The sequence below is a fragment of the Geotrypetes seraphini genome, chromosome 8 (assembly GCF_902459505.1).
Source record: "Geotrypetes seraphini chromosome 8, aGeoSer1.1, whole genome shotgun sequence".
Lineage (NCBI taxonomy): Eukaryota > Metazoa > Chordata > Amphibia > Gymnophiona > Dermophiidae > Geotrypetes > Geotrypetes seraphini.
In genome coordinates this window covers 145,492,130-145,505,630 of record NC_047091.1, presented here as the reverse complement: position 1 = coordinate 145,505,630, position 13,501 = coordinate 145,492,130, and the positions used below count along the sequence as shown (strand labels likewise).

General features: G+C 41.5%; 1 protein-coding gene across 18 annotated transcripts in view; it reads right to left on the bottom strand.

Annotated features, from left to right (window-relative positions):
* Positions 1–13,501, bottom strand: part of RIMBP2 (RIMS binding protein 2) — a 598,797-nt gene that overhangs the window by 200,418 nt on the left and 384,878 nt on the right. For all 18 annotated transcript variants that reach the window (XM_033956341.1, XM_033956346.1, XM_033956345.1 and 15 more), the window contains one exon: positions 8,705–8,755. In XM_033956341.1, the coding sequence (XP_033812232.1) occupies positions 8,705–8,755 (51 nt within the window). The remainder of the gene's footprint in view (positions 1–8,704; positions 8,756–13,501) is intronic.

The following is a 13,501-nucleotide window of genomic DNA, read 5'->3' as shown; positions in this document are numbered from 1 at the left end:
AGATGATAGGTTGTATCAAGAGAAGCTTCGTCAACAGGAAACCTGAAGTCATGATGCCATTGTACAGAGCCATGGTGAGACCTCATCTGGAATACTGTGTGCAATTCTGGAGGCCACATTACCGTAAGGATGTGCTCAGAATTGAATCGGTTCAGCGGATGGCCACCAGGATGGTCTCGGGGCTAAAGGGTCTCCCGTACGAAGAAAGACTGAGCAAATTGCAGCTGTACACTCTCGAAGAGCGTAGGGAGAGGGGAGACATGATTGAGACATTTAAGTACATCACGGGACGGATCGAGGTGGAAGATGATATCTTTCTTCTCAAGGGACCCTCGATCACAAGAGGACATCCGCTCAAACTCAAGGGAGGGAAGTTTCGTAGAGACGCCAGGAAGTACTTCTTCACGGAGAGAGTGATTGAGCATTGGAACAAGCTTCCAGTGCAGGTGGTCGAGGTACGCAGCATCCTAGACTTCAAGAACAAATGGGATACCTATGTGGGATCCCTACGAGGTCATGCTAAGGGATAGGGTCACTAGGACTTGAATGAGCGGGTCAGTAGAGTGACAGTATAATTACAATTATACTTTAGGGGGTCAGTAGACTTAAGAGGGTGGGTAAATAGTGTGGGCAGACTTGATGGGCTGTAGCCCTTATCTGCCGTCATCTTTCTATGTTTCTATGTTTCTATGTATCTAGTGTGATACCCAGTATTTTTATGGTTTTGGAGATTGAGTATTCGTGGTCGTTTATTTTTAATGATGCTCTGGTTATTTTGTCATTGGGGCTTGCCAAGAAGACTTTTGTCTTTTCAGTGTTTAGTTTCAGTTTGAAGTTGGTAGTCCATTTTTCGATTTCTATCATTGTGTGTGAGAGGTTATCTGTAGTTTCATTTGTGATTTCATTTATGGGGATTAGGATGGATATATCATCTGCGTATATATAGTGCTTTAAGTTTAATTTTTGTAGTAGATGACCTAGGGATGCGATGTAGATGTTGAATTGTGTGGGCGATAGTGGGGAGCCCTTGGACACCCCCGATGGGGTTTTCCATGGGTTGGAGTAATTTCCATTGCTGTTTACTCGGTAGGATCTGTTTGTTAGGAATTCTTGGAACCATTTCTTTACCTTTCCCGAGAGTCCCATTGCGTCAAGGCAAAGTAGCATGATTTCGTGGTCAACTAGGTCGAACGCACTGCTAAGGTCTAGTTGCAGAATCAGAGCGCTATTGCCTTTGCTGAAAAGATCATAGAAGTGATTTAGTATGGAAGAAATGACAGTTTCTGTGCTGTATCTTTTCCTGAAGCCTGGTTGGTGTTCACTGAAGATGTTAAATTTGTCTAGGTAGTTTACTAGTTGTAGGTTGACTAATCCTTCCTGTAGCTTTGTGAAAAGGGGAATACTTGCTATGGGACTGTAGTTGGATGTCAGTGCTGTTGAGATTTTCTGATCTTTGGGGATGGGTGTAATCAGTATTTGTCCCATATCCTCATTTAATGTTCTGTTTGAGAGGGAAGTTGCTAGCCAAGTGAATAGTTCCATTTTAAAGTCAGGTGGGGCAACTGTCATGATTTTAGGGGGACATTCGTCAAGTAGGTAGTTTGAGTTGGCGTATTTATTAAATAAAGTTAGGAATTGATGCCAGTTTGGGAGCTCGAAGTGGTCCCAGATCATGTCTGCTCTGGATTCCTGATCGTGGGGTTCAAAGTAGTGCAGTGTATTGGTTTTGGGCGTAGATATATTTGCTCTTAGGTCTGTGATTTTGTTTTTAAAGATGTTGGCTAGGGTTTGAACAGATGAAGTGCTCTCATTCTTCTTTTTCAGGATTCAAGTTATGTCTGTTAACGTTTTTACTAATTTGAACAATTCTTTACTGTTTATTTTTGTTGTACCTATTTTCTGTGCGTAGTGCTTTGTGCGTTTTTCTTTGATCAGATTTTTGTATATTTTCATTTTTTGTTTCCAGTTTGACTTGTCTATTTCTTTGTTAGTTTTTTTTCCAAATTCTCTCCAATTTTCTTAGTTCCTGTTTGTTGGTTAGTAGTTCTGAGTAGAACCATTCATTTAGTGTTCTTTCTTTTGTATGTTTGGTATGGAGCTATTTGGTCTAAAAGTTCCGTACTGAAATTTCTCCATCTTGTTGGGAAGTCCTGTATTTTGTCGGTTGGGGGACGTAGCTCGTAGTGAGACCAGAATTCAGTACCTCGACTGGTTATTGTTTTTGCATTTCGGTTGTGATCTCTGTTTTTGCTAGCGTAGGTCGAATTTGCCAATATAATGGTCTGACCAAATGTAATTTTCCCAGGCCCCTGTATAGTATTGCATTTTTGGGTCTAGGGTTTCATTTTGAGAGAAGGTAACTATGTCTAGTTTGTGTCCTTTTTCATGGATTATCTCTGTATCTGGCATTGAAAAATCGAGTGATATAAGGAAGTTGGAAATTTCAGTTACTTCTGGCTTTCCCTTTTGTTCTAGGTGTATGTTTATGTCCCCCAGACGTAAATTATACGATCCTTTTAGGGTATTTATGGTTAGGAATTTGAAGAATTCATCTCTGGCATTTGACCATTTTTTGGGTGGGATATAAAATAGAGTTGTAGTCATTAATTCTTCTAATTGGGTATTTGTGATAGTGCAAGTTAGTATCTCTAGGTTTTCTGAAGATTTGGAATCTGTATTGATGTAGTCAAAGGATTCTTTTCATATAATCGCTAGACCGCCTCCTTTTTTCCAGCTTCTTGCTAGTGGGAGTATTTTGTATCCCTGTGGTAGGATTTCTTTCATGATAATGTCTGTGTCAGATACCATCCATGTTTCTGTCAGAAACAGGAAATCTGGCTTTGTTTGCGATATCCAGTCGTTTATTATGTGTGCTTTGTTTCTCACGGGACGGGTATTTAGAAACATAGAAAGTTGACGGCAGAAAAGGGCTATAGCCCATCAAGTCTGCCCACTCTACTGACCCCCCCATTAGGTCTGGGTGCTAATGTCCTAGTTCCTTATCTCGACCCTTGCAAGGATCCCACGTGGATGTCCCATTTATTCTTAAAGTCAAGCACACTGGTGGCTTTGACCACCTGTACTGGAAGCTTGTTCCAGTGATCTACCACTCTTTCTGTGAAGAAATACTTCCTGGTGTCACCCTCCTCTGAGTTTGAGCGGGTGTCCCCTGGTGACCGAGGGTCCTCTGGGAAAGAATATGTCGTCTTCCCCTTCGACACGTCCTGTGATGTATTTAAATGTCTCAATCATGTCCCCTCTTTCCCTGCGTTCCTCTAGTGTAGAGCTGCAATTTGTTTAGCCTTTCTTCATACGAGAGACCTTTAAGCCCCGAGATCATCCTAGTTGCCATCCGCTGAACCGACTCAACTCTAAGCACGTCTTTACGGTAATGTGGCCTCCAGAACTGCACACAGTATTCCAGATGAGGTCTCACCAAGGCTCTGTACAGTGGCATTATGACTTCAGGTCTGCGGCTGACGAAGCTTCTATTGATACATCCCATCATTTGCCTTGCCTTGGATGAGGCCCTCTCCACTTGCTTGGCAGCCCTCATGTCTGCACTGATGATTTAGATAGTATCCCTTAGTGTTTTCATAGTTGGTTGGGGTGGGAGTTTCAGAGCATATTAGCTTTTTTAGGTTTCTGTTATTGGTCTTGCTCCTGTGTGGTTTGCGGGGTTTACGGGTAGTGTATATCACTGGAATTTGAAGTGGGCCTTGTTCTGGACAGTTTTGTAGAAGTTGATGGGAGCTTGTTGATTTGGTTAGTTTGGCTGGTCTGTGCCAAGAGGGGTAAGTGTGACTAGGTTGAGGGGATTTGTCTTCATTGCCCCAGCATCTGGAGCAGATTAGGTACAGTATCCCTAGAAGCAGTTGGTGTTTGTTAAAAATTGCCATGTTGTCTGGAGGAGTAATGTGATGTAATATCAGATAGTGACAGGCAGTATCAGTATTTTTGTGAGTGGTGGTTGTTGGTAGTAACAGGCTATACTTGCAGGTTATCTAATTGGGAGCAACACTTACAGGCAGTAATACTTACAGGCAGCAATACTTAGTACCAGTAGGTACACAATACTTAAGGCAGTTTTAGGCGAACTGAAACCCGGTAAATGTGAATTCTTGTACTTAACTTAGGCCCAGATCTCCCATATTTTAAAATATTGCATACAACTTTAGTGAATGCCCCCAGCAGCCTAGGCTCCTCCCATGGCTACAACCCTTTTCCAGTTGCACACCGAAAAAATTATATGCACATATTTATAGAATAGTGCCTAACAAGTTTCAATTACCACCAATAATTGATTATTAACACCCAATTTTGGGTGCCAATTGGCTCATTATTCAATTAAATTGCATGAACAAATAGGACAAATTTTGAGTGCTTTGCGGTAAGCATTCTCGTTAGGGATTGATGCCATTCAATAGACATACCCCTTTGTATATCTTTATAAAATTACCCCATACATTCAGCACAAATTGTGACTAAGATCCCTTAGGGAACCATGAATATGAACAACACTTTATTGCAGTAATAAAAAAAGACAGCACTGTAATGAAGTCACACTTGATTGAAGATGGACCCAACACGCCTTCTTCAGGAGTCCTATTGTGAAATAATCAATTAATGAACAATTGGTGGCAACAAAGCTTTCAAATTGCACAAAACAGTGGTGCCAGGCAAGAAATCAAGTGAACAGCATCAGAGTAAATTTTGGGGACTTACAGTCAAAGACCATCCCTCTCTTCTTCTATTTCTCAATCTTTATTATTCCTTCAACATAGGTCACAATAGACTGATCAAATCATATAAATATGGCTCCTCTCAAAATGTCCTTTGTTGGTCTTGTAATCATTCTACAGGGCCTCTTAAACACATGATTTTTTAATGTAGCAGTGTTTTCATATTTTGAAAAGATGTTTATATTTTGGACAGATGGACCGAAACTATAAGATTCTACAACTTAATCAATCATTGTCATATAAATTTATTATGTGGAAATCTTTGACACTTTCATATGTTCTTTCTGATGGAGACGTGGCCCTGCTTAATTTTTATTTTTACTATCCATTGCTCTCGTTGATTATTCAACATTGGAAAAACAGCTCTAATCTTTCTGTTAATTTGTGGTGGAATACTATACTACAATTCAGAAAATACAAAGATATTTATCTTTATATTACTTATTAGTTAATTGTTAAAGTAATAGAAAATGGTCCAAATTTGATACATTTCTTTCTACCTCTCCCAACACATTTAGCTCAGTGCATTGAACAAAAAACTTTTGCTCGTATAAGACGGCTAATTTGTTTAGTTTGCCAGAATAATTTAAATCATGAAATCTTGCGACTCCAGCCTGACAAGTGTAAAGAGCTAAGGGCTCCTTTTACAAAAGTGCGCTAGCATTTTTAGCGCACGCACCGGATCAGTGTGCGCTAGCTGAAAAACTACTGCCTGCTCAAGAGGAGGCAATAGCGGCTAGTGTGCGGGGCATTTCCGCACCTTCGTAAAAGGAGCCCTAAGTGTAAAACATTCATTTTCATTCTCAGTTCTACTAGGGGGGTCTCGTCCTCCATCCCACTATCCTCCCAGTTCAGACTTTTCCTCAATGGAAAACAGAGTGTGACAGCTGACAGTCTTTTGTACACGGTGTTTGAATTTTGCTGATGTTATGCATTATTAAAGCGTTTTTAATTGGCACTTGCTTAGGTGACATTTATATCAGACAGGTTGAAATATTATTCTAATTGCTGCATATCTGTTCATGAAGAGAATGAGGTCCCTGCCATTTTTCTCAGTCATTATCTCTATTCTTACTTCATGAACTATTTTATAATTAATCTGTTTCTTTTTTTTATGTCATTTGTTACTAGCCATTATTTTTGGTTTAAGCAGAATAAAAAATATTTCCATAAATTAAAATTAATGGGCCCCTTTACTAAACTATGGTAAGTGATAGCACATGCTTACTGAAGCTTTAGATGGCTTATCATGAAACACACTTAAGTGCCCTGTGATAATTTCCTAATCATTGGGGCCTACCTGCATACTAAATATATTTTTAAATGTTTACTGGAGGGAGTGTGTTAGGAGCATTCAGTTAACATGTCTACATTACCGCGTGCTAACTGGTTAGTGCAAACTGTGTGCCGTGAGACACCGGCGAGGAGAGGCGCCGGCTGACTCGCTCTCTGCGTTTAACTGCTTATAACTTAAGCACACAACTGCTCTAGCACAAAAGTGCAAGGGGCATTCGCAGGGGAGAAGCATGTCCTGCAGGTAGTCAGCCGGCACCCGCGCATCTTTTCCTCGCCAGTGCCTCTCCTCTTTTCTGTGCCTCTCCTGCTCCAGCACTCCCCGCTGGTGGCTCAGGATCCTGTCCGGAAGGCCTTCGCACATGCACAGACATCGACATGCCTGTCATCACGCATTCACGCCAATGTCCGCACATTTCCGGGTGCCCTCCAGCCGCAGCCTAGAGTTTTCTCTGCCACCGAGTATAAAAGGTTTACGGGACACTGAGTTAGTGCATGATTATCATGTGAGCCCTTCAGCCCTGATTCTATAAATGGTGCCTAATTTATTTATTACAAAAAACCCAAATAAAAATAATTAATTAGCCAGTAGGGCCCTGATTTTGGAAGTGGCGCCAAAAGATAGGTGCCTTACCGCCACCTAATTTAATTGTTTTGATTGGCTTTAAGTGACGTGGTAATTGGCTGCATCATTTAAGAGCAATTAAAATCATATTTAAAAAAAAGAAAGATAGGTGCCTATCGGCATCTACATTTCCAGTGCCAGAATTTCATCTACAGAGGTGCCTACCAGTGCCTAAGGTCGATGGAGGCGTGGTTAATGCTGGAAACGACCTTAGGTGCTAGTAGATGCCTCTGTAGACGTGATTCACATCAAACATAGGCACTAGAAATGTAGGCCTTCAAAACCCTGGCCCTACCTAGCTGGCACCTATGTTTGACCCGGCCGTGATTCTGTAACCAATTTTGGTGTTTGACTGACAGGTGACCGATGCCAGTTTTGGAGGCGCCAGCCGATACCAGCGCTGGCTGCATAATGTGGTCCTAGACGCCTAACTTGGTAGGGTGATATAGGTATCTACACCAAAGTGCAGATGCATAGAACAGTCTCCCGGAAGAGGTGGTGGAGACAGAGACTGTGTCTGAATTCAAGAAGGCATGGGATAGGCACGTGAGATCTCTTAGAGAGAGGAGGAAATAATGGTTACTGCAGATGGTCAGACTGAATGGGCCATTTGGCCTTTATCTGCCATCATGTTGCTATGTTTCTATAACCATTAAGCTCTATGACCTCACAATGCAAGTGTTAAGAGCCTTAGCCAATAGGGAGAGGAGGAGATAGTGGATGCTGTGGGTGGGCCATTTGGCCTTTATCTGCCATCATGTTACTATGTTTCTATAACCATTAAGCTCTATGACCTCACAATGCAAGTGTTAAGAGCCTTAGCCAATAGGGAAAGGAGGAGATAGTGGATGCTACGGATGGGCAGGCTGGATGGGCCATTTGGCCTTTATCTGCCATCATGTTTTTATGTTTCTATCTCAGGTTCCCTCCCCACTTTTCTTCTGCTTAACTTTGAATGACATGTGGTGTTTTCCTATCTGCCTACCGAGGTTATAGAATCAGGCCCTTCCTACCTATACAACAAGTGTTGGTAAATGTTCCCGCTGTAATTTTTTTAAAAGTGGCTGTGTGCTAATAGCGACGTTAGCTCATGGCCATTAATTCAACAAAAGGAAAATTGGCCACTTCACTGCTGCAGTAAAAATGGCCTTAGCACACAGAAAAAAGCTATGCAAGGGAGCCACAATTTATGCAGGCTAAGATTATGCAAGTTATTCCGTGTATAATCTCTGTTATAGAATAGTAGTGTAAGTTGTCACTTATACGCCTACATTTAAGCAACATGCGTAGAGGCCTTCCAGATGCAGCCCTGAGCTCGACGAAGAAGAGACAAGGTTTGGTGAGGGGGTGGGACTGGGGGCAGAACAGAGTGGGGGCCACATGTTCTCTTTTTTTAACTACAAAATCTGGTAATCCTATTTGTTGGGAGGCTTCTGAGACATATTTGAGATAAGGAAAACACATGAAACCTGATGCCAAAAATTATACTGCAGTCCAGCTCTATTTTCTTTGTTTGTTTTTTTAATTAGCAAGACAAGGGAGAGTATTGACTCTGCTTTTTCAAACTATGGATATTCATGCCAGATAAGATATGGGTGTTGCGTTAATGAGAATGTAAAAAACACATCTTTTGATAAATGAGGTGGGTGGAAAAGGCAGATAAGAAAAGCACTCACTGATCGGATCGATACTTTAACCATCTTTGACAAATACAATAGGTTATCAATAGGTCCACAGAACAAGCTTATAATGGTCTCAGTTTTACTAATGTGGATGAGCTGATCCAGTCCTGGTTTTGCCCTGTTGTATTTATAGATTAATGTTACAGAAATTGAAACTTGAAGCAAGAAATGTTAATGGGGTAAAACTTGGACCATCTCAGTTTATCAAGGATGATCCAGGAAAGGTATTAACTCCAAATCATAGAAATGGTAAAAAGACTCCAGACAGAAAGGAAGAGCACACACTTCCTAATTCAGGTCACTGAAAGCAATTGCACCATGATTGAAATGTTTATGATGGAAAAGAAATTGCAATATATTACCTCTAGGAGTTGAACTGCACCTTCATGTTCTTTCTTGGCTTCAACCTGAGCCTTTGTTGAAAAGAGAAACAAATCTAGTTACTTCTAAACATACTCAATCTATGCCTTGCTGTTCTGTATTAAAAAGAATATCACATCATGGGTCTCAATAAAATGTGTGATTTTTCTTTGGTTGAATGCTTACTATCCTTTAAATCAGTGGTTTCCAATCTTGTCCTGGAGGACCACCAACCAGTTGGGTTTTCGGGATAGTGCTAATGAATAAGCATGGGGCAGAGTTGCATGCCTGTCACCTTCATTATATGCAAATCTCTCTCAAGAATATTCATTAGGGCTATCCTAAAAATCCGACTGGCTGCTGGTCCTCCAGGACAGGGTTGGGAGCCACTGCTTTAAAGTATGGCCACAAAACTGGACTTATAGCATGAGTAGACCCAGAGCTAGTTACATAGTAACATAGTAAATGACAGCAGATAAAGACCTGAACGGTCTACCCAGTCTGTCCATTAGTTATTCTCATTAAAAATACATGATTAAATTAACTTGTCTCTTCTTTGATATTTCTGGGCTATAGACTAAAATCCACCTGATATTGTCCTAAGTTCAAGCTGCTGAAGTTGCCATCTAAGCTCACTGCAGTCTATCCAACCGGAGTCTTAGGCCTCCTTCCCAGCCTTGAGGGAGAGGCCTTAGGCATCTGAGCCAATCATGGCCTTAGGTTCCTCCCTGGTACATCCCAGAATGCACTGGGAAGGGATGAGGTCGGTCAGTCACTGGGTAGGGGGGGATGTTTAGGGGGGAGGTTCTAATAGGAGGAGAGTGGTCATCTCTCCTGCCTATAGCGGTTGGGTGGGTGATTCGGGGGATGTTCTGGCAGGAGGGAGTGGGCATCCCTCCTGCCTATCACAGTTGGGTGGGGGGTGTTCTGGCAGGAGGGAGTGGGCATCCCTCCTGCCTATTATGGTTGGATGGGTGGGGTTTGGGGATTCCAGCAGGAGGAATTGGGCACTCCTCCTACCAGGGGATGCTTCAGGGGGAGTGGTGGCAGGAGGGAGTGGGCATCCCTCCTACCACTTGACTTAGCGGGAGGGGAGGGGGTAGTTCCCTGCCGCGGCTGCTCAGCTCATCGTGGCAGTGAGGTTTTTTGCCATGATCAGCATAGCAGCAACATCTATTTGAAATGTAGACCAGCTTTTTGTTGGCCTACATTTCAGGCACCTATTGCGGCCCTAGAGAGATGCCTAGGGCTACCTAAGCTCACCTAAGGCCACTTCCAGGTGAAACCACACCCATGCCTAGCCTTAGATGAGCTTAAGTGGCCTACACATCTCCCTTAACCTTGACAGATGCCTACGGTGTAGGCGGCCTGCCTTGGGATGTGTATTTTTTTTAAAACATGCATTACGATTGGCTGGTTAGACATCAGTAGGTTGCCTGCCACCACCTACAATCGGGATGCTGTTTATAGAATATGCTCCATGGCCTAATTACCAACTAGTGGCACCAATCACTCATGTAAGGGCTATTACTCTATAACTTATGTGCACAATTGACACATATCTTTAGGAGTCAATTTATAGAATTGCCCTTTAAATACGCCTGCCAAAAAGAAAATGCATAAGCACTCCCAGGAGCATAGGTTATACAGAGTTGTGATGTATGGGTGTATTTTATTTTTTTATTTATTTATAGATTTTCACATTATTTAACAAGTATACAGAAAGTGTAATTAAGAAAATAAATCAAACTATAATAGGAAAATATCTCTCTACTTAATCACACACTAGTATGGGCGTATTTTATAAAATATGCACATACATCCATAGACTATCCCCCTGATTCTATATACTATGCCGAAAGTTACATGCACAACTTAATTGGTTAACAAATCAATCAGCGCCAATGATTGTCAAGGAACAAGCAATGACTGCCACTAGTTGCTATTTAGTTGTTATGAGACAGATCTAGCTCAAAATGTCCTAGTTTATTGTGCCCTGGATGTATTTATAATGCTCCTTTATTACAGAGGAACGTCCAAATTGTAAGTCTATCCTAGTCCTACCCAAAACATGCCCCCAAACTGCTCCCTTGAGCTACAGAGAAAAGCATTTTAATGAGTTTCAAAAACTGATTTGCATGTTGAAACTCTAATCTAATCTTTCCTCTTATATACCGCATCATCCCCATTAACTATGGAGCTCGATGCAGTTTACAATAAGATGTATTTAGAACTAATCTGATTATACATTGAACAGAAAAGCCTTTAACTGTTTTCAAAAAAATGACCCCCTCCCCCCCTTTTACAAAACCACGGAAGTGGTTTTTAGCACAGACTGGCGCACTGAATGCTCTGTGCTGCTCCCGACACTCATAGGAACTTAGGAGTGTCAGCAGCAGCACAGAGCATTCAGCGCGCCAGCCTGCGCTAAAATCCACTTTTGCGGTTTTGTAAAAAGGGGTGGGGTAAATAAGAATTACATTCTTGTAAATATAACAGTAAACCATTCCAGAGAGCATAAAATAGAAAATGACCACCTCAACTTCTTGGTAAAAAAATGCTTCTTTAGTCTTCATATGCTGAGGAAAGTGAGATCGTACTTTCATCATTCTCACTTCACCATCCTTGTTCAATCCACCATCCTTTCTAGACTGGATTATTGCAACTCCATCTATTTAAGCCTAACTAAAAAAAAACTCCATAGACTTCAGCTAATCCAGAACGCCGCGGCCAAGCTTATTTTCGCAAAAGGCAAGTTCGACTACGTCTCCCCACTCCTGTCCAAACTTCACTGGCTCCCAGTTCACTCCAGAGTGCTCTTTAAATGTGCCTGTTTAGCCTTCAAGATCCTACATGGCATCCTCCCTCCCGTTATCCCACTCTTCTGGAATTCCTCTAACCCTAATTCCACTAGATCCTCCCAAAAACTAAAACTATCATTCCCCTCTACAAAAAGTATATCCCGCGTAGGAAAACTAGGAACATCCTTCCCCTTTAGAACCACAGAACTCTGGAATAACCTCACATCCCCGCTCAGAGTTTCAAGTTCCCTCCAATCCTTCTGCAAACACCTGAAAACTTGGCTCTTTTCAAAAATCGAACACTTCCCGCTTTTTGGTTCCCTGTCCCTCTTTATCTTCCTAGCTCCTTTCCTATAACCCTTCATTGTAGCTCCTTTTCAACCTAACCCTTTAAACCGTGCCGAGCTCTACGCATGTGGAGATGGCGCGGTATACAAACCTAAGGTTTAGTTTAGTTTAGTTTAAAAGGGATAGGACAAAAAACAAAACCCTTGGATTGATTGATTGGAAAAAAAAACCCAAAAACATTTTGGTGATGTTTTTCTCTTGAAAATGAGCCCCATTACCTTAAACCTTCTGCATAATGCATCACACATATAAAGCTGAAACTCTCAGAAAAATGTATGCTCTACTCTGGCCCTATTTTCCTACTGCCCATGCTTGGATCATTCAAGAAGTGCTCTTCTACACAACGTTCAATGACTTTTACAGCTTCCTCCATGAATCTCCCAAATATTTTCCATCAATAACTGTGAACGTAGTAATGAGAGCTAAATCATTTATCCCAACTTAATCATTAATATCGTGTCCCACAGCCCTCTTTTGGCAACTACACCCATCAATATTCTCTGTCTTGAATGACAATAAATCCCCTTGCTATCACCTGATGAAAAATTATGCACACAGAGATTTGGAAAACACTGTAACAGGTAACCAAAGCTTTTGTGCTATCCATCACCACAAGTTTAATAAAAAAAAAATCTACCTGAATATGAGCCTTTGATAAATGATGACGAAAAGTCAGCAATAATGATCTTTCCCTGCTGTTGTCTGGGCTTATAAAATATATTGGCCAGAAGCCCTATCTCTTGAGATCATTATCAGCCGCAGGGTTGGATATATTGTACTCTAGATCAAAAGGAAAAATACACTGAGCCTGGAGAACTATAGGAGAGTGAATTAATAACACCTTGAGTGTGGTAATTACAATTCCGTCGGAGTAACCTAGCAAACAAATTAGATGGTTGTAGGCATTATCACTTCATGAGCGGAGCTACAGAATGTAGTTTCCAGTATAGGGTCTGGAACAAGCTTTTGACTTATGTTGATTTCTTTTTTAAAAAAATCCGTGTTACTCATTCTGAAACATTCCTCCGAAGCCGTCTCTTTTTATCAGATTTATCTTTCACAATTTCCTGCTTGAAATCATCACTTTTGTTGTACCTGGTGCAGCATAATTGTGGATACAATAGAAAATGGAACACGGCGGGACTTTATTGTCGAACAGCTCATTAGGTACCTCAACTAGTTTAAAATGCTTCAAAGCTTCTTTAATAGCCATGGCTCCAGGCAGTGTAAATTATTTTCCTTCTTTTTAAATAACACACACACACACACAGAAAAAAAAAAAAAAAAATCCACCAATATATTATATGTGTGGCCCTATTTTAGACAGAATATAGAAACTGGAATTGAGATGCCCGGTACCAGGTCAAAATAGCCCTGACACACAAAAAAAAACCCTTGATTGTTGCAATTGTCCCGGTCTCGCCAACAATCATGATGCCAGCCATAGAAGCCTACAAGAACATACAAAAACAAAAACTGACAAGCCCCTGCCAAAAGGACCCACCCATAATTTGGTCCTTGACAAATGAGCCCCTGACACAAAGGTCCACCCCTGACTGTTTTACCCATGCTGCTGCTGTGAACTGAGGTACTTTCTCAGGGCCAGTCTTAGGCAGGCCCTGAGAAATCCAGTGGCTTTTCTTTCCTCCA